This window comes from Paramormyrops kingsleyae, chromosome 17 (assembly GCF_048594095.1).
Source record: "Paramormyrops kingsleyae isolate MSU_618 chromosome 17, PKINGS_0.4, whole genome shotgun sequence".
In the NCBI taxonomy this organism is placed as follows: Eukaryota; Metazoa; Chordata; class Actinopteri; order Osteoglossiformes; family Mormyridae; genus Paramormyrops; species Paramormyrops kingsleyae.
The window spans coordinates 13,702,851-13,724,288 of NC_132813.1; the positions used below are offsets into that span (position 1 = coordinate 13,702,851).

The following is a 21,438-nucleotide window of genomic DNA, read 5'->3' on the forward strand; positions in this document are numbered from 1 at the left end:
TTGTCTGCTTTGTGTGTCCTGCATAACATGGATTGGGCCCCACCCCATAACCACACACAATCCAACAACCAGGAAGCTTCGATTTTCAGGTGATTAAACCCTGGTAGGCCTCAGAAGTCCAAAGAGGTTCGGGATGTTGTTCCCCTGAATGTAATGATCAACAGACGTCCTTCACGATGTGGAGAGACTCGTGATTAATACACAGAGTCCTTACAGTCCGCCATGTTTTCAACCACTAACACATATAAAAGTTATAAGTATCTTACTGGACAGATTAACCAGCGAGACAGCACTGATGTAGGGAACAATGAAATACTGTAATTTCACAGAATACAGACAATCGAACACTAAATCTAAGCGATTCACCGCGATTTGTAGTTACCACCTCGGCAGGTGGCTGGCTCGGGGTAAGTCGTGCTACCTCTTCTCTGCTAAATACTCAAGCGTCTCTATTCACTGTTAAAAATTCATGCTTAATATGACAGATTGCATACTTAAATATAAGTACTAGAGGGAGCGCGCTAGCACCCACGATTCCTGCGCAGGTGTCCCGCCCCCTGCGCATCTGTACCTGCAGGAAGCGGAGGCCGGGATCCGCCCGCATTAACGCGAAACTCCCCCCTGTTTCAGTCTCTGCGGCCACAAAAAGAGTCGCCATGGCGTGATGTGCGTTTTGTTTCCCGCATATACCTGCACCCACCTGTACGCGTCTCGGTTTCGGCGCAGGTATTATTATTTTTTGTTTCCGGTAGGGTGTTTGCGGGCATACCGGACAAAACGGGAGGAGAACCCACAAGAACGGGTAACAGATACCAGCAAAACAGACCAAACGGCAACAAACGGGGGCCAGCAGGAGTGGGTAGGAAGTAGGAAACCGCTTGAAATACAGCAGAAGGTGCGCGGACGCCCTTCGCCTGGCGCAGTATGGAGCGCTCAGATGGAAAAATGCGGTACAACACACAGGTAGGACTCTCACGAATATACATCTTATTCGGGTATATGTGCTTGGCTTTTTTTTTTTTATAAAAAGGCAAAAGTAGTATTTTGAACAAATTTAGTTAAAAGTACTATTTTGTCAAAGTTGTATAAGGTTTTAAACGCTACTTATAAACCGCTTTCTATTATCAGGCAGATGGAAAGACATTTTCTGGTTATGATACTGATAGTACATTTTACCATTTGGTTCTGGTGCGAAGGAACCTAAGCTTATTGTCTGTCTGCCTCCTTCTATATTTTCTTCTTATTATTTTTTTATTGCACTGGCTTCCTAGAGGATGCGTCTTCATTGGTGAATAAGCGGTGAATCTCTGGTACCTGGTGCAATTCAATGATAGGTCTGTGCTTAATTTACAAGCCGCTTCCCCCCCCACACCCCCGAAACCGGTTTTCCAGCTTAGGACAATTTCTGTAAATTAGCAACAGTCGTGTCCTTAACTGGAAGCACACAACATTGAAGCCTTACTCAGTGTCAAGGCCCCTGATCGCCTGGAGCCTTACCGGAGTAATTTATAGGCTACAGTTGTTACCCCTAGGCAGTCCCCTCCCTGCCCAGGGAACGCCGCTGCCCGGTTTCTGAGTTTCACAATCTCCTCGGCCTCTTGGTCTAAATCTATATAAATAAATGTCCAATAAATAAATCTATTTATTTTTTTAAGTCAAGCCATGACAATGTTTGGACATGTTTGAGGTTGGTCTCTGACAAACATCCCTGCGCATTAAAGCTGCGCAGCTGCTCGGTGTGTGCAGAATGCACGCAATAGGGTGTTGCTCTTTAGGGTGTCGCGGGGCATTGTCGCAGGTCCGAGGGTACGGCCGCTGAGCTGGAGGGTGGGGCAGCTTGCCTGACTCCTTGTCTGAATACAGTTGTTGGGCTTCGTCTCTTTGGGTTGATTTCTGCAGCAGGAAGTTTTGTCTCTGTTTTTACAGTAGGACTAGGTCAATTGTGTTGGCTTGTGGAATTACCAAGGGTGAAGTTCAGGGTTTCACCTTGATTTTACTGTTATGGGTTCAACTATACTAGAGACATGGGCAGATTCAGGTCATCGGTTTTCCTAGAAAGGTGGCAGAGTCTAAGAATGAGGAGTGGGCGGTTTTAGGAGAGTGCAAGCTGTAGGAACTCTTATCTGATCACGTGATCATCTCCGGGTTCCTCTGTCTTGCCTCGACTAGTTTCTATTCGCCCGTGTGGGATTTTTGCGCCCAAGTGCTCAGTGAATACTGTCTAACCTGTTTGCCCAGTTTCTACCACTGAGCTTCATGACCCATAGCAGAGTAACTTCCTGAATAGCTGTGATACACACAGAATGCTGCCTCTGTAACCAAGGCGTGCTACACTACAAACCAGGTGATCTTTGTGACGTCACCAGCCTCGCCTGATCCTTTGGCTATGTGGATGAGAAGCTGGCACTTTCTCCAAGTGAGCCGAAGTCTAATTTTCCTGTTCTGCCACTTTTTTTGTGGATATATGTTCATGATCTGATCTAATCTCACCCCAAAAAGGCCAAGAGAAAACATCATGTCCCACAGAGGACCACCTGGGTTCAGCTTGACAGTACCAGAAACATCAGATCTGATTTAGGAAGCTGGTTGTTTTGTAAGACTCACCCAGGTCTCACAAATTCAGCAGTTTTCTCTAATTTTTAAAATTGGTTTGGTTTGAAGACAAACTGAAATTGCACAATTTTGTATGAAACGTCAATTTTGCCTTTGGTACAGTCAAACAGTTTTACTATATTAACATTTATATCTGTAATAAACAAAATTCATTAAATACAGGGCAAGAGTTATGAAAAAGAGGAAACAATGACTGTGGTTAACCTATTTGGTGAGACGTAAACAAGGACGTGTCCGGGTATATTAATCAGTTCGCTAACCAATAAGGTAGCACTTCTCTAATATTAATGCATTTTAGCATTCACCAGCCAATCAGGTAGTACTTTTCTTAAGAATATTACTAATAAGGAAGTGTCAAAGTGCCAATAGAGGTTGATGTCACTGGTGAGCAGCGTGGCACGTAGGGATGTGCATGTCGTTTTTTAAAGTAAATGTGTGCACAAGCCTTGCAAACGTCGTGTGATGTTACTGACTGGCTGCTGTTTATTGAAAGTCGGTGCCTTTTCCTTGACTTGGCGCTCCACTGTAACCTGTAACACCAGGTCATGCGGGTTGCAGCATTAAACCTGGACAAACCGTCGATTATTGAAAAGCCGCCTGGACGGGGGCCAGAAACAGGACATGAAATAAAAATTAGAAAAAATGATAAAACTAACAATTGGTAATAAATACACATTGTCTCAAACAATTCAATTGTTTATTGTGGATTTGCATGCAATGTAGACGAAAGATTTAAACTTTTGTGTTTTTTTTTTTCCCATCTAAAAACTGAGTAATGAGATTTCTTGATACCTTTTTGGGAGGAATGGTTAAAAAAATAATATAATTAAAGCAACAATATTTGCCATAATTTTTTATGCCTATCAAGTTAAACTGATGGACATTGTTCTTTACACAAAACAATATTGTTGTAATTAATTGTGTTCATTTTTCTGAAAAAATCTCGTCCGTGAGAATTACCAATGGGACAGTTTTTGTTTTTTTTTGTCTTTTTGTTTTTTTTTGCCGTTTTGGAATGATTTTTACTGAAAGTTACGTGCAAGTACATTTTTAGTCCCATGTTGCTGAACTGCCTACCCAAGCCTGGTGACACATTTAAACAGGCAGATGGACAGATTGACCGGGGGAGGTGACAGGACAGGAGGAGGTGACCGCTTGCTCTCGCATGTATCCCCCCCTGAAGAAGGTCCATAGTCCATGGCTTTGAGGACTGTCTGTTAGTGCTGAAGAATGCCACAAATAAACCTTTTTTGGGAATGTCAAAAATAAATGATTCCACAAAGGAAAATGACAAATTGTGAGCCTCAGTCTTGTTTTGCTGATTTTTGAATATATTTGCAAAGCCTGGGGAACCAAACCATCACCAGATGCAGGGAGTGACAAAGAATGAATGGTAATGGTCTGGCTTGGGCTTTGCAATATAAGGGTTGTTTAAAACCCCCTGTGGTGATATGCTTCCAAAATGTATTCAGTAAAGGCTTTCTGACACGTAGACAATACACTATATTTGGACTGCTCAGTTACCTCTTTTTTTATTTATTTTTTTATTTTTATTTTTATAAATGATTCTACCTCTGTGTCTGCCATGAGCAATGACTGAGTACATCTTGCGTAGCACAGTGTGTAGGTTTCTCTCCAGCTAGTGCCTGTGAAGGGAGGAGGGCGGACTGCACGTGTGGGTGTGCGCAGTGCTGCTTGGCTTGCACATAGTGCACAGTCATTCTCAGAGTTGCAGAGCGAATGTCGAGGGGGTTTCTGGTATGTATGGCTGCTGTTGTTTCTTTCGAGAGCTCTGCCGTGATCTTTGTCCCCTCTGTTGGAGGAACGACGTGCACCAGCTCAGACAGACATGGTCCTCCAGGTCTCTTCTTATTCTCCCTTCTATCTCTTAGGATACGATTCATTGCATCCATCACTTCCAGCTGTGGGTGATGTTCTAGGCTTCCTCTCTCCCTGTAGGACCCGGACGGGGAGACCTCCATCCAGTTCCTTCCAACACCTGATCCCAAGCCGGTGAAGAAAGACAAGGGCAAGAAATGGGTCGTGGCCGCCGTGGTGATCGGCGCTGCCATCATCGCACTTGTGATCGGGCTGCTTGTCTGGCGCTGTAAGTCTCCCCCCCCCCCCCCCCCATCGCTATAGACCTTGCATTCCATCTGGCTTTTAACCATCCCCCCCCCCCCCACACACACACACACTCATCCACAGTCCTCAAGCCCACGACCATGAAGAAGATGTACGGTGGCTCAATGCGCATCACCAGCGCAACCTTTCAGGATGTCTACGAGGACTCCAACAGCACCCAGTACCAGGATCTGGCTGGTCAGGTGGTGTCGCAGGTGAGACGGCCCGGCCCACGGTGCCCGATTCGATTGCCTTCGTTGACTTCCTCTGCTGCCCCCTGGAGGATGGGCTCCCCCTTTGGGTCCGGTTAGGGTTAGGGCTTCCTCTGCTGCCCCCTGGAGGATGGGCTCCCCCTTTGGGTCCGGTTAGGGTTAGGGCTTCCTCTGCTGCCCCCTGGAGGATGGGCTCCCCCTTTGGGTCTAGTTAGGGTTTGGGTTTCCTCTGCTGCCCCCTGGAGGATGGGCTCCCCCTTTGGGTCTGGTTAGGGTTAGGGCTTCCTCTGCTGCCCCCTGGAGGATGGGCTCCCCCTTTGGGTCTAGTTAGGGTTAGGGTTTCCTCTGCTGCCCCCTGGAGGATGGGCTCCCCCTTTGGGTCTGGTTAGGGTTAGGGCTTCCTCTGCTGCCCCCTGGAGGATGGGCTCCCCCTTTGGGTCTGGTTAGGGGTAGGGCTCCCTCTGCTGCCCCCTGGAGGATAGGTTCCCCCTTTGAGTCTGGTTAGGGGTAGGGCTCCCTCTGCTGCCCCCTGGAGGATAGGTTCCCCCTTTGAGTCTGGTTCCTTCCAAGGTTTCTTCTTTCTATGGAGTTTTTCCTTACCTCTGTCACCTTTGGCTTTGGACAGGGATAATGTAAAGCTCTTGTACTGTTGTGAAAATGTGCTATACAATTAAAATTGAATTGAATTTAATCTGCCAAATCAGCCACGTTAAAATGTAAATTATCACGTCCGTCTACTGTTTGTAAAGATATTGTTCATTTTCTGTCACCTTTCAGCTGGCGTCGATGTATCAGAATTCGGCAGATTTATCCAAGCACTATGTAGGAACATCCGTGGAAGGTTTCAGGTACGTCCTCCTGGGATTTACGCGATGGTTCAATCCGAAAATTTGAACAGGTGGATGGCAGGAATCTTGTGTATGAACTGCTTGGCGCAGCGAGTCCTGACCTCAAGGGGGCGTGTTTGTGAGTGACCCTTCCCCTTGACACCCTCGCAGTGAAGGCAGCGTCATCGCCTACTATCTGTCCGAGTTCAACGTACCAGCGAGTCAGGAGGCCACCGTGGACAGCGCCATAAGTACCATCAGCAAGATACGGAGCCGCATGGCCAATGACGCCCAGTCGCTGAGCTTCGATGAGCTGACGTTGTCTGGTACAGCCCCACAGTGCGCCCTTGTCTCCTGCTTGTGTTTCTGTGAACGCAGACCACATGCAAATAGTGACATACTTAAACCAGAGAAGCCTTATTCAGCCTCGGGGCAGCTGGAATACACATAGACAGACACCCCCCCCCCATTATTCCTTACCGAGACCTGCTGTCTGTTTTACAGCTGTGGACTCCAGAATGTTCCAGAAAAAGCTCACCTGTAAGACTCCCGTCTGGGCTGTGTTTATTTTTTTTTGGGGGGGGTACCTTCATTCCCTGTATTTGGGGCTTGGTTTCACCCCTCCAGACTTGTGACTGTGCCCCCCTCCACAGCCAAACAGAAATTCACTCTTCACGCCAAGGGCGACACACCCCAAGAGATAACGTCGCCCGGTTTCCTCAACTCGACCTACCCCTCCAACGCCATCATCCTGTGGCAGCTACGAGCCGCCCGGGGTAACGTGATTAAGCTGAAATTCGACACCTTCATGTTGGACGACGACTGTAGCAGCGACTTCGTCAGGGTGTACGACTCGCTCGTGGAGGACGAGAGCTGCCTGTTAGCCGAGTGAGTGACGTCAGGATCTTGTGTGACAGCACTGTGAACGGCAAAACGAGTTTCTCTACATGTTTTTGCTTAATCATGCAAGAGGCTATAACACTTTAATCCTCGCCGTATGTGAAGAAATCGCTTCAGAGTTGCAAAAATAAATAAACCGCATGCTTTGGGTCCATTTGGTGGCAGTGTGTGGTATCTCAGTGTGTCTACTTCTTAAGTCGTGGTGTTTGAATCAGGTGGCAATGCTGTTTCTAGGGCGAACCCGGGTTCAGGCTGTGAAACAAAGGCAATGTTTCAATGTTAACGAGAAATGCTTATTAGCACGTGGTAAAGAAATACAAAACATAAATAAAAACAATGGAAAATGCATCATCATCTAAGTTGTTAATTCAATGCCAAATTCACTGTAGTCTACTACCAAGTATGGTGACCTATCTGTAGCTGAATTTGCTTAAATGCCACGGAGAGACTCTTGCAGAGGTTATTTTTGCCTTTCTCCGGTTGCACAAACGCTTGGATGGTGTCGCCTCGAATGAGAGAGAATGTCGGGTGTTTCCCCATCACCATGTCTGAGTTCAATATAACAGAACCAAAAGACTGTAGCCAGCATAACCGTAAGGTTTTTCATATTGAACATCTATTTGTGAATTTATGTTCCGCCCGTGTCAAATGTGTCAATTTGTTTCATTATGCATAGCCTTGTAGAAATGATATACTGAGCATGTACCATTAAATCCTCCTTGGGGAACAGCCACACTCATCACTGTGTTTGAGTGATAGGCATTCGGCTTCTTTCCCCCTAACGACGCCTCACTGAAGAATGGTTGGGGTGAATAATGTAACTGATTCCACCATTGTTGTCGTGCTTTGTCAGACGGTTGGTAACGTGGCTTCTCTCCTGCATGACAGGAAGTGTGGACACTATGCCCCCACAGAGCCCGTAATCTTCTTCTCGTCCGGAAACGTCATGCTGCTCACGCTGGTCACCAATGACGAGCACAGCTACCCTGGGTTCAAGGCTTACTTCAGCCAAGTCCCCGCATCCACACGAGGTACAGTCCACGTGGTGGCCCGACACCCCCCCCCCCCCCCCCCCCAAATATTTTGTGATGTCATGAATATAATTCCTTTTATCTCCCAGAGTGTGATGCCGATCTCCGTGGTTCCAATGGAAACTTCAGCAGTCCAGAGTACCCTTCCTATTATCCACCTTCTGTTGATTGCCTATGGAACATTGAGGTTGGGGGCTGCCCCAATGGTGGGAGGGGGGGATCCTCTGTTTACATGCTATGATTACTGTCTGCCTCCATTTTAATGGAATAAATGCCATCTGTCCACGCACATTGTATCTATATTGGAACACTTTCATTAGAAAAAACAAACGTTCTTAAATTATGTAAAGTGGGCAAGTCCTTCTAATGGGTCTATCTAGAGCAGAAATGCAGGGATCTCAACGCGTAAACACCCAGCTGTGTCCCTCCCCCCTTCCAGGTGCCTACTGGTAAATATGTCAAAGTGAGGTTTCTGAAGTTCCTCCTGTCAGACCTTGGTTACACTGGCTCTAGTTGTCAGAAGGACTACGTAACGATCGATGGGCAGAAGTAAGTCCGAGCATGCTGGTTGTATCCCAGCTTTCCATGTGCAGCCTTATGCTCCCTTCGGCGGTGAATATCCTCTGCTCTGTGGCGCATGTAGTCCTTCCCAAGCTCCTGCTCTGACGCCAAGACCGTCACTGTTTCTGCTGGCCTTAGGTACTGTGGCGAAAAGAAGGACGTGTTTGTGGTCATTAACAAGAGCAACAAGATGAAGGTGTTGTTCCATTCTGACAAGTCTCTTGTGGACCGAGGGTTCCTTGCTGAATTCGAGGCCTTCGAACCCACCAACCGTAAGCGGAGCACGTCTCAAAGCCGTATGCTGAGCATCTCTCTCTGCGGCCGCCTGTCTTCCCTGAATCGATTCCCCCATCTTGCCTCTCCCACATAGCCTGTCCTGACACTTTCCGCTGCAAGAACTATCGGTGCATCAAGCCGCAGCTGAAATGCAATGGCTGGAACGACTGCGGGGACAACAGCGATGAGATGAACTGCAGTGAGTTTGGGTCGGGTTCCGGCGTTAACTGCTGGGGGATTCTGTACTGCTCACTACCACGTGTGTTTTGGAGACTTTCGTATCTGAGTGTGAACCTCATGTTCAATCAGTCAGTGCTTTAACATGCTCAGTGATCTGACTTGGTATAGATCATGAGTATCTACCTTTTCCTCTTACGCATGTGTTTTCCCATTGGCAGTATGTAACGCGACTCAGATCAGCTGCAAGAACGGCTTTTGCAAGTCCCCAATCTGGAAGTGTGATGGCGTGGATGACTGTGGCGATGGCACTGACGAGATGGGTTGCGGTAGGACCTTCATCGCTGGTCTGTGGGTGGGGGTACCTCCAGTCATTATGGTAGTGGTTTGTGAGGTTGTAGCCGGTCCTCTTCCTACAGGAACGTGTCAGAGCGGGGAGGTGAGCTGCCAGAATGGGAAATGCATCTCGGAGAAGATGAAATGTGACGGGCAGGATAACTGTGGCGATGGGTCTGACGAGCAAAACTGTGCCAGCGGTGAGTGGGGGTACCCAGGCGGACATCAGAATTGCCTGGTGGCCTCCAGGCGAGCTGACTTTGACTCCGCCTTGCCCCCTCCAGTCTCTGTGGTACCATGCACAAGCCTTACCTACCAGTGTGCAGACCAGAAATGCATCAACAAGGCGAACGCAGAGTGTGACGGTACTCCAGACTGTGAGGATGGCTCGGATGAGGCCAACTGCGGTAAGAGAGACTTCGGATCCCAGAATGCATTTCAGACAGCCATAGTGTAGGCCGAGCCCACAAACAGGGCATGTCACAACAGGATCTGAGTCAACCGTGGATTTGAGTCATGCATGCGCTCCTAATCTGAGTCAACCGTGATAAACTATTGAAGTATCAAACTTTTCAAGTAATAAAGGACTTTAGACCACTTGCCAAACCCGTGCCCTTATAGACAGTGAAAGCTTGTCTCATGTATTGGCACAGATTATCATAAAATGGCTAATTACCTTTGGCTGCATTGGCCCAGTAAGCCCTCGGACATTCGCAAGGTTAGGTTCCAGAACCTGTCGCGAATGAGGAGGATTCGCGGATGTTTGGTAGAGTCACTAAAAATATGTGCTTATTTCTATAGTTTAAACCCTAAATAACTCCCAAAACACTTTAGTTTCATTTAAAAGTTAGCTTAATACATTACCGTTAAAAACCAACCCTTTCAGTGTTTATAGCAAATGCGTCTTGAGATGGAAACCCAGGACACATTTGCTATGTACGTAAACATTAGCACCTTTCAAGAAATTTATCATTTTTGTGCGTTGAATTTACGTTAACGTGTACTTACTATTACAAAATAGTAAATGAACTATTTTCTAATATTTATGTAACCATTAGCGTTCCTGTCACGTATTGCCGGGGCACGGACCGGGGAAGCAGGGACAGGACTCAAGAAATCTGGGAACACGGGGTTTAATCAAAAGGTAAAGACAAGCAGGACAACGGAACAGGCAGCAAACTCAAAATGGCATTAATGACGGGAAACATACTTAAACACAGACGTAAATACACAGGACTAATGACAGCAACTCGAAACAACAGCGCTGATCACACAGGGATTCCACATGAGGTAGATGAGGGGGCGTGGCATCGGACGATCATGTCATGACAGTTCCAGAGGGAATAAACTTTGCGAATGGGATTCACATCTTGTAAAGGTACAGTACAGTATGTACATAAAAAGGAACGCAGATGTGCGAAAAAATCGCGGATGCAAATAAGTTCGGTTCCAATGAAATTTTTGCAGATCTGTGAATTTACGAAGCGCGAACGCACGAGGACTGACTGTATTTTTTTAGGTAGTATTCATTCGTTTTTAGTTGCTTTTGTATTCGGCTTTCTTCGCTGGCACATGTGTGATGCGCATCCATGGTTGACTCCAGTCCTGTAGTGGCATGGCACTTTGTCATGGTGGCACCCACAGCAGTACCAGGCCCGGCCCACATATCTGCCGCGTTCTCTGCCCTCCAGACTGCGGCAGGCAGCTCTTCAGGACGTCCCGCATCGTGGGGGGCCAGAACTCCCTGGAAGGGGAGTGGCCGTGGCAGGTGAGCCTGCACATCAAAAATCAGGGGCACGTCTGCGGCGCGTCACTAATCAGCGACACCTGGCTGGTCACGGCCGCACACTGCGTTCAGGACCAAGACTCTATGCGGTAAGCCCCTGGTCCGGCCCGTTTTCAGGGTCGAGGTGTGGTGTGCGGGGAGCCCCCCCTTCGCTTAACTGCATGAGTGTCCGTCACACAGGCTTTCTCAGCCGGGTACGTGGGAAGTGTACCTTGGCCTGCATGATCAGAATGCAAAAAACATCGAGAGGGTGGTGAAGAAGTATCTGAAGAGTGTCATCCAGCACCCCAACTACAACGAATACACCTATGACTTCGACATTGCACTGATGCAGCTGGACAGTCCTGTGACCTTCAGCCAGTACATAATGCCCATCTGCCTGCCCAACCCTGCCCATGACTTCCCAGTGGGGAAGTCCGTCTGGATCACCGGCTGGGGCAAAACGCAGGAGGACGGTGAGCCCCAGTTGCCCCCTTTGATGTGCATCGATGAGGGATATAAGAGAATTCTTTTTCTGTCTAAAGCAGTGTTTCCCCATTCAGTCCTCAGGGATCCACAGTCAGTCCACGTTTTTACTCCCGCCCAGTCAGTCCACATTTTTGCTCCCGCCCACTCAGTCCACGTTTTTGCTCCCGCCCAGACAGTTCACTTTTTTGCTAAAACGTGGATTGTCTGTTGCTCCCCGAGGACTGGATTGAGAAACGCTTGTCTAAAGCAAGATAACAGCAGAGTCTGTTGCTCACTGTGACCTGGTGAGACTGGCTCTTTGTAGAACGAGAGGCAAGATCGCTCGCATAGGTAGTGGATTTGCTGAAACTGGGCTGGTGTCCCAGCGTTGATGCCCAGGGTCTTCTTGTTGAGATGGTGTTTGTGTGTGTCTGTCCACTCACCAGGAAAATTAGCTCAGGTGCTCCAGAAGGCTGAGGTGCGGATTATCAACAGCACCGTGTGCAACCAGCTGATGAGCAACCAGATCACGTCACGCATGCTGTGTGCCGGCGTGCTGTCAGGGGGCGTGGATGCATGTCAGGTACACTGACAGCTCGTGTCTCCTTTGCTGGGTTGGGCTTGCTCATAATTACCTCACCGCCTCTGTCTCCCCCCCACCCCGCAGGGCGACTCTGGCGGCCCCCTGGCCAGCCTGGACATTGGAAGGCGCTACTTCCTGCCAGGAGTGGTGAGCTGGGGAGATGGTTGTGCTCGCAAGAACAGGCCTGGCATCTACACGCGAGTCACCCAATTCCGTGGTTGGATCAAGGAGAAGACTGGGGTGTAGATGACCCGGGCGGGGAGCGGGGCAGAACATGTGACTCAGCCTGCCGCCATCGTTTGAAGTCTAGATCCAGGCTTCAAACCTGGCACTTCATAGCAGCTGATGTTCATCCGCAGACTCTGACAGCTGGTCATCATCGCAGCCTCTGTCCCCCTGAGGACTTCACCCCAGCCACAAATGGAGAGCAGTTACAGGGCACCCGACCCCAAAAAGTCCCAAAAGGGAAGCACTGCTTCAAAAAGAGAGCAGGACTGCATTTCTCCCTCCCCCACTATCCTTTTCCTGTTTTTCAGGTCCTTCCTTCCTTTTTACAGTTGTACATATTTTTACTGTGACGTAGCTGCAATGCAGTCTCTTTTTAATGTTCTGTTTAATTTTGTCACATTGTGAAGGCGAGTCTTTTTGCTGGTGAAGGTGATAAGCCATACGTCCTCAGAGTGAAGCTCCCTGCCACTTTATAAGGGACATATATATACATATATTTTAATTTGGGTTTTCAAAATGTAGTTTCCATATAACAGGTGCCTTCCATACCATAAATCTGTTTTGTAAATCTCGGATGATTTTACACTGTTCAAACTGTAACCCCCATCAAAAAATATGTCAATTTTTGGGGAGAATTCAGTCATACAGGAGTGTCCTGACTGCATCTGTGTTGTGTATGAATGTGTTTTTTTTTTACACTCCAGTTGATGTTTTAATTTGAAATGTGACTATTTAATACTGTAATAAAACCTCGTGCCTCTCTTTATGGCTGTATTTCTTTATTTTCAACTATATTACTTTAGATGAGCTTTAACCCTGCCGAGCCTGAAAGTGTGCCTTAGGTCTGACTGGTTCATCAAGAGCTGGAATTTTGAAATGTGGTGCAAAAAAAAATAGTGTGGCATTGTGAGCACAGCTGGAAATTAAGCCCGGCCACTCACCCGAGGTGAGTAATTTAGACGAAGGGTGAGAACAAAAAACGGCACTTGGTTGGTTGGCAGCAGAATCCTTCTGTAGTCACTCCTTAGATGGTTAAATGTCAGACATACTACCTCCCCTGGAAGGTCCAAGAATCTTCCGAAATTGACAGAAGCTCCCTGATACTCGTGAATGACGTGCAGTGACCTGGAAACGGCCAGCCCCCACCTCCCTGATTATGCGGAAGGTGGGATGTCTGAAATGTAACTTTCTATGATGTAACTTACTTCGAACTTCAAAGTAACCCCCCCCCCCCGTTAAGGGCAGCAGAAAACAAATTTTATCAGTTCATTAGTATTACAGCTATTTCAGTTGCATGGGGTTTCTGGCTGCTAACTAGCTAGCTGGCATCTGTTTCAGTAGCTAAATATTAAAACTAGTGTAAATAAAATCACATTTCTTATGATTTTTTTCACTCACTTCTTTTGCCCCCCTTAATCAAATTGTGCTCGGGTTGACCGCCTATGTCATCTGAAGGGTGGACCGGCCCTGCCTGTGATACCATCAGTGAGTTCATCATGTGCCACTTCCAGTAGGAATATTCCTCTCTCCCAGACAGATTTACATGCGGTGATTGAGGTGATGTAGGTGGGGCTGCAGAGGATCTGTATGGCAGCAGGCTGCGTGATAGTAAACATGTTTGCACGTCTTTCTACATTAAATACACGCAGGTATGTGTGCTGACTGCATTTCGTCTTATCAGTAACTAACCCAGTGCTTCTGGTCTATCCAGTAAAACGTTGTTCCTTCTAGTGCAGGGGTGTCAAACTCCTCTCCTGGTGGGCCAGAGCCCTGCACATTTTGGGTTTCCCCTCGTTCAACACACCTGATTTTGACTCCTTGCAGCTCCTTGTGCTAATTACCACACAGCTCTTGAGCTGAATCATTGGTGGTGAAACAGGAAAAGAACTAAACTACACAGGGTTCCAACACTCCACGACTAGAGTTTGACACCCCTGTCCTAGTGCTTATTGATGGGACCGAATATCCGGTCCCATCGGAACGGATATTGGACGCACCCTGAGCCACCCGGTTTCTTTTACAGACGGAACGGAAACGGTCCGTAATATTTTCTGTCACCCTCGGGTAAATATTTCGTTTTTGGGTATTTTCGGTGACCGTCTCCGACGAACCCGGCGTTTCCGTGTGGATGTGCTGAAACAACTGACTTTATTCTTTTTCAGTGTGCTTAGTTGATAGTCTCCAACCCTTGGCTGTGATGTTTGTATGAAAATGCAATATCGAGGTCAGCGAGCATTACTGAACCTTCATCCGCTGTCTTATCCGTTTACAGAAACCGTAAAATTATGATAACGACGCATTTGCGATACATAATTTATGTGTGTGTGTATATCCGGCTAGCAATTCTGGTTTAGGCGTGCAAAGCTGTTGCATAATCGTGTGAATAAACGGTGATGTATGAGATCCGGAGTCAGATCTTACACGGGATGAATGCCGACCCGTCTTTGATCTACAGTGATGCGGTGTGCTGCTGCTCTGTCAGAGTCGCAGGTGTAACGTATTGCTTGCACAGGCTACATACACAGTGCCCTTAGTCTTACTGCAAATGCGCTGGATGGTCTGTAAACTGCTACTTGTGTAGAACCAACTTTAATAATAATAAATAAAATGGGGTCAGAGAGAAAACGGGACGGTGAGAATTGGGACTGGAGCAGCCCGGGATGCCGCGCACGTCTGGATGAGATTTTCTTCCGTCCCCACGATTATATCCAGGCGGGAAGTCCTGACCATAAGCAGTTCTGGGCTTTCTTTGAGCGATTCCAGAGGTTTAAGGAGAAAAAGGAGATGCTGGGCTCAAAAGAACAAGAGGTGAAACAAGAGGGCAAGTGCAAAAAGAGTAAAACTTCAGTTTTGGACCTGGGCCTGCCCAAGGAATATGATGCCCGTTACAGGATCAACGTCTCCGTGCGGACACGGGATGTGGAGGAGCGGCTCGGCCAGGCTGACTCGCGCCGGAGGAGTCATTTGGACCCCGGGAGCCAGAAGGTTGCCACGTGCCGACTGGCCCTGCTCCACTACCTGGACTTTAGCCAGAAGCAGAGTTTCTCCAAGCTGGCCAAGCTACAGCGGGAGCGGAGATCCCTGCCCATCTTCCAGTACCGGGACCGGATTGTGGAGCTTGTGAGGGCACACCCGGTGGTGCTGGTGGCCGGGGACACGGGCTGCGGGAAGTCCACCCAGGTACCCCAGTACCTGCTCTCCGCCGGCTTCAGCAACATCGGCTGCACCCAGCCACGCCGAATTGCCTGCACCTCACTGGCTAAGCGTGTCAGCGTTGAGAGCCTCAACCAGTACGGATCAAAGGTACAGAGACACAGCTGCGTACTGGGCTGGGACCACCTTCCACCGGGGGTGTCACTATGCAGTGCATGTGGCTGCATCAGCCGCATTGATCCTGTCGCGGTCGCACTAACTCCCGTCTCACATGTGTCGCTGCCATATTCCAGGTGGGCTATCAGATCCGCTTCGAGACAACGCGCACGGCGATCACTAAGCTACTCTTCCTGACCGAGGGGCTGCTGTTGCGGCAGATCCAGCAGGACGGCACGCTGGCCCGCTACCAGGTGCTGCTGGTGGATGAAGTTCATGAGCGGCACCTGCATAGTGACTTCCTGCTGGGCGTGCTCCGTGCGTTGCTGCACCTGCGCCCCGACCTGCGGCTCGTCCTCATGTCAGCCACCATCAACATCCAACTCTTTTCCACTTACTTCAGCGATGCACCTGTGCTCCAGGTTCCCGGGAGGCTCTTCCCTATCCAGGTGGGTGATCGTGCCGACAGTGATGATGCATCAGGCCACAAGGAGCACGGTGGTTTAGGGCCTGCATATGTTTTGCATTGTAACTGGTTTTGAGTTTGAAGCTGCCTATTTTGTAATGATTGGAGACACTGAAGGAGGGGTATGGGCCTTTGGAGACGGGAGGTTCCCTTGGCACAGAGATTAAAGGCTGCACATTCACTGATCTGCACAACCATAGACCTAGTTGAAGGCCTAGTTTTGCCAGGTAACCTCACAGGTGGCTCTAGACCCTATTTAGAGGGGCTACAGCCTCCCTGAATAATAATTTTTCATAAACAAAAGACATACTAAGCCTTCTGCTGTAAAGCAGTTTCCCAATACAGTCCTCAGGGACCCACAGACAGTCCATATTTTTGCTCTGGGAGGGAGCAAAAATGTGGACTGTCTGCAGGTCGCCGAGGACTAGATTGGGAAACACTGCTCTAAGAACCTCTTGCTCAGACTGGTCTCCCCTCAGGTTATCTACCAGCCGATCCCCCCTGAGGAGCAGCCATCCCATTCGGAGAAGCTGGACCCCCGACCGTACCTGCGTGTGCTGCAGGGCATCGACCAGCGGTACCCCCCGGAGGAACGCGGAGACCTGCTGCTCTTCCTCAGCGGCGTGGCGGAAATCGGCACCATCATGGAGGCCTGCCAGACCTACGGCACTCACACACGCCGCTGGATCGTTCTACCCCTGCACAGCACCCTCTCCCTGGCCCAGCAGGACAAGGTTTGGCACCCCCTGGTGGTGATTTTGTCAAGCTGCTGTCGCCACTCGGTGTCATGACTTTCAGCACCCTAACGATGATGGCTCCCTGCAGGTATTTGACATCGCCCCCCCAGGGGTACGGAAGTGCATCATCTCCACCAACATCGCTGAGACATCGGTGACCATCGACGGGGTGCGATTCGTGGTGGATTCAGGTAAGTGGTTTTGTGAGCATTTGGGTGGTGTGGTCTGTCTGAGACGTACCGCTGACACGTGCGGCCTCCCGCAGGGAAGGTGAAGGAGATGAGCTTTGACCCGAAGGCCAAGATGCAGAGGCTACAGGAGTTCTGGATCAGCCGGGCCAGCGCGGAGCAGCGGAAGGGTCGAGCGGGTCGTACCGGCCCCGGGGTCTGTTACCGGCTGTATGTGGAATCCGACTATGATGCCTTTGCCCCCTACCCAGTGCCAGAAATCCACCGGGTGGCATTGGATTCGCTGGTGCTTCAGGTGAGAGACGGTCATGGTCAGTTCCTCTTCATCGTAAGCAGCTGTAGGATCCTATGGTATTAGCATCCCTATCCCTGTGTCCTTGCAGATGAAGAGTATGGGACTGGGTGACCCCCGCTCTTTCACTTTCATTGACCCACCCCCTGCTGCCAGCATCCAAACCGCGTTGACCTACCTCACCCAGCAGGGGGCGCTTGACAGCTGTGGAGAGCTGACTCCCATTGGAAGGTTGCTGGCACAGCTGCCTGTGGACGTCGTCATCGGTATGGGGCAGTGATTGAGGGGCCTTTGAGAGGGATTTTAGGGATGGGGCCGGGGACCGATTGATGCGTGTCTGTGCTCCCAGGGAAGATGCTGGTGTTGGGCTCCGTCTTCCACCTCCTGGAGCCTGTGCTGAGCCTGGCCGCCGCCCTCAGCGTGCAGTCTCCCTTGCTGCGTAGCGCCCAGAACAATCCCGACTGCACCACTGCACGCCAACCCCTGATCAGCAACCTGGGAGACCCTTTCACTCTGCTCAACGCCTTTAACGCCTGGGTGCAGGTCAGAGCCGGGACACACACACACTCGGGTCTTTAACCAATGGAGGAGTGGTCAGATTCCGGTCCCTCCTCCCCCCCACCTGTCATGGGGGTTATTTACAAATTTAAATTGGTTTAGCAGACATTTTTTGAAAAGCGACACATTTTGGAAAGCCAGGTTGGCCGGTCCCTAGAGCAATTGCGGATTAGGGGCCCGATGGCGAGATCCCACAGGTTTTGAACCGGCAACCTTCTGGGCATTAGCAGTGTCCCAGGCTGTCAGAAAGCAGATTATTTATGAAGAAAAGGATTTTGCAGGGTGAGTGTGCACATGTGGGCCCCCCTTGGTCTCCTGCAGGCAAAGGGGGAGCGAGGCACTGGCTCCAGGAAGTGGTGTCGCCGACGGGGGCTGGAGGAGCAGCGCCTGTACGAGATGGTCAACCTGCGGCGGCAGTTCAAGGTGACCGCCGGTGACATCCCAAGAGCCAGATGCGTTGCCCTCTGCTGGCTAAAAACGTGCAGCACATCCAGGGATGACCCTCTGCCACCCTGCTGCAGGCCGTGCACATGATTTCCAACCCAATTACAGTGAAACATGCCCCCAGTTGTATGACAAAATTCATAGGTTTATTTTTGTTTGCAGTTATTTGTATGGCTTTTTGATATTTGTTTTGCAAGCAACAGTAAACTGTCTTTAATAGGCTTTTAATGGAGACTTTCACTGATAGGTTGGCTATCTTATCAGTGAACTATACCGAAATATTAACTATATCATAATTCCACTTAATCGCCTCACCATGTGAAACAGCAATGTTGACATTCATTTATTTAATTGTGTTTGCTTCTGTTAGTATGATGTATAACTTAACAGACTGAAAAACAAGCATCAGTCAGTCAACATTTTCTTTCAATATTGTTTTATTTCATTCTATAGGGTTTTTCTACAGCCAATCACAATGTGAAGATCTGTCCCTACGGCTAATTGGCCATTCATAACAAGGGGTGCGGTTTATTGGAACTGGGTTGGAAATGCCAATTGGATCCCAACAAGGAGTGTGCTAGGGGCATGGTAGGAACTGGGTTGGAAATTGCAAATGTTCCGCTGCAGGAACTGCTGGGCAGCCATGGGCTGCTGGAGGCGGAGAGCAGCACCCCCGTAGGGCAGGACCGGCAGCAGCGGCGGGAGAGGCTGGGCAAGCGCCGGCGTCTGCACCAGATGAAGCGGGACCACGAGCTGCAGGAGACGGGCCGGCGCAAAGTGCTGCGCATGGAGGAGGTGGACGGGGACCCAGGCTCCTCGGGGTCTGAGGAGGAGGGCAGCGGGAGGGCCAAGAGGGACGCGGACGGCGCCTCCCACGCCGTGGATATACAGGTGACGGGCCGCCCGCCTCCGCTTGCTGCCGTCGTCTGTGTCTCCTGCCTGACACCCCCCCCCCCCCCCATTTCCCCACCAGGACGTGAAGTTCCAACTGCGGCACGACGTGGCGGCACTGCGGGGGGCGGCGGACGCCAGCCGCGACCTGTCCTCCTCCCAGCGGGCTCTGCTTCGCCTGCTGCTGTGCCGGGGGCTCTACCCCCAGCTGGCAGTGCCCGACGAGCACAACGCCACGCGGAAGGACTCCGACCAGGTTGCTGCCTGCCGCCCTCCCTCGCATTCCCTTACCGAGCCTGCGGGTGGCACTGTGGTTAATTCCCGGCATTTCATGACAGTCGCTGCCATCTGATATCATGGTTTTATGGCATTATGGTTTTGTGTGAAGTTTTTGGCACATGGTGTTGGGGTAGAGTGGCATTACGGTGGCTGTTGGGGTTTTTGGCAGGGGGGGGCTTTCAGAGGCATGCCCTAGGTGACTGTGGGTCCCCCCCCCCCCACGGCCCACAGGTCTTCCACACGTGCAGCAAGCAGGGCGTGGTCATCCACCCCACCAGTGTGTTTGCCAGTGACCCTGAGGTTCTTCACATCCCAGAGCTGGAGTGTGAGGAGTTGGGTATGTACCCTGCTATGGCCCCACCCCTATGGCCCCCACCCCTATGGGCCCCACCCCTTTCCTGAGCACTGTGCCCCTCTCTCCTCCTGCACCCAGGGGCCGACCGAGGCGCAAGCACCAAGCACCAGCTGCTGGCTTTCACCACTCTGCTGGAAACCAACAAGGCATACTTGTGCAACTGCGTGCGTGTCCCCTGCCTGCAGGTAGGGCATGGTGCACAAGAGCACATCTTTAATATCCATTATGTCCTCTTCTGTGAGATGGAGATAATTGGTGTGTGTGTGTGTGTGTGTGTGTGTGTGTGCATGCTTGCTCTGTGTCGCCCCCTTCAGGCACTGCTCCTGGTCTCCAGCTCCCTGGATAGCAACGCAGACTGCACACGCCTGGTGGCCGACGGCTGGCTGGAGCTGGTCTTGCGTGACGGAGAGGCGGCGCTGAAGGTGCTCTCCTCCGCCCTGACGCTGCGGGCAGAGTGGGAGCGCCTCCTCCAGGCCCAGCTGGGCCAGGGTGCCGGGGGCCCGGCCGTTCCGTACAGGGAGGTACGGAAGCTGGCCGACGGCATGGTGCGGTTCCTGATGTACACGGAGGTGAGGGGTGCTCTGATGCCGGAATCCGGGGGGTGGGTCACATGACTATAGCCGCCAATCTGCGTTTACCCCTGGGGTGAGCGGTATGCTATGAGGCTGTTTATTCACCGTGTTTTGGCGCCCCCTACTGACACTCTTTGGTAGAGACTCTGACACTGCCTTCCTCGCAGTGTGCCACTGATGTGGGATGTCCCCCTCCTGCCCCCCAGGTCAGCTACACGGTGCGACGTCTTACTGCCCTGCAGTCTCAGAACCTGTACGTTGGGCCCCAGGATCCTAGCCTAGCGACCGGCCCGGTGACCAACCCGCTCTTCCCCGGATTGCAGGTCGAGTCAGACCCCATCAAGGGAGGTCTGAGGGTCACCAGCTTTTTCACGTACAACTGCCTGACTGTGAGTTTGGGCTGGGGAGCAGATGTTAAACTATAGGGGGAGGTCCCCGGGACTCAGGGAGGTATGTATGAGCGCACCTGTCTCCATAGGACTCTCGGGATTTGTACAGCGAGTGTCTGCGCACCTTCTGGACCTGCCCCCATTGCGACCTGCACATGCCGATGACCCCTTTGGAGCGAATGCACCATGAGGCCTCCTGCAGGCCAGCTGGAGAACTGCAGCCCATGGAGGGTAAGTCCAGCCAGCTGTCATCACTTGATATTTTTGCTTGTTTGGAGAAGTACAGATGTCCTCTGAGTCACGTGATCCCTTGTTTTTGTTTTTAGAGCCAGAGTCTGAGACAGGGGAGTCCCAGTCATCCTCTTCCAGCTTGACCAGGGCCTACCACTGTGATATCTGTAACAAAGACTTGACCCTAACTTCCACGGAGATCCTCAAACACAAAAGGCAGCACCTCTGAGCTCCACCCCGGTACTGTGCGGTAAAGTCCCAGGACCTTCCCTGATCTCCTAGAAAAGGCTACGATTCAATTGTGCTTTTTTTTTTTTTAGTGCACATTTTATATGCAAAATATTTTATGACTGTGAGTTTGCCTTTTAGGCGGGCATGTGTCCTTACAATAAAACCATCCCATGAAATGGTTACATCATGATAAACTGCTTCAGTTCCCAGCCTTTTTAAATCTCTTTAAACTGCACCTTCCTGGCGGACCGTGTGGGGAGCTGCAGCCACATTACAGCAAGGGGCTTTTGAACCAGCGACTGAGCCTTGACGGGTCGCTTGCGGATGCTCGCCCGCCCGGGGAATCCTACCTGCATCCACAGATGGAGAGACACACCGGAGGTCGTAATTAAGAG

General features: G+C 50.4%; 2 protein-coding genes across 2 annotated transcripts; both read left to right on the forward strand.

The window, feature by feature from the left end:
* Positions 1-586: 586 nt before the first annotated feature.
* On the forward strand, positions 587-12,863 carry st14a (ST14 transmembrane serine protease matriptase a). Its single transcript, XM_072701331.1, has 19 exons — positions 587-963; positions 4,573-4,720; positions 4,822-4,952; positions 5,727-5,797; positions 5,948-6,102; positions 6,281-6,316; positions 6,430-6,664; positions 7,565-7,707; positions 7,797-7,894; positions 8,147-8,256; positions 8,407-8,540; positions 8,639-8,743; positions 8,943-9,050; positions 9,141-9,257; positions 9,342-9,464; positions 10,749-10,932; positions 11,024-11,298; positions 11,737-11,873; positions 11,958-12,863. The coding sequence occupies exons 1-19, from the start codon at positions 925-927 to the stop codon at positions 12,117-12,119; spliced, it is 2,511 nt and encodes an 836-aa protein (XP_072557432.1). The 5' UTR covers positions 587-924; the 3' UTR covers positions 12,120-12,863.
* A 1,141-nt stretch (positions 12,864-14,004) lies between these two features.
* dhx34 (DEAH (Asp-Glu-Ala-His) box polypeptide 34) lies at positions 14,005-21,237 on the forward strand. The gene is made up of 16 exons (XM_023807334.2): positions 14,005-15,404; positions 15,548-15,859; positions 16,356-16,610; positions 16,702-16,804; positions 16,879-17,096; positions 17,185-17,359; positions 17,443-17,636; positions 17,973-18,074; positions 18,723-18,986; positions 19,069-19,242; positions 19,497-19,602; positions 19,699-19,805; positions 19,935-20,189; positions 20,399-20,581; positions 20,671-20,812; positions 20,908-21,237. Exons 1-16 carry the CDS (start codon positions 14,709-14,711, stop codon positions 21,039-21,041), a joined length of 3,420 nt encoding a protein of 1,139 aa, XP_023663102.2. The 5' UTR covers positions 14,005-14,708; the 3' UTR covers positions 21,042-21,237.
* The last annotated feature ends 201 nt before the right edge of the window (positions 21,238-21,438 follow it).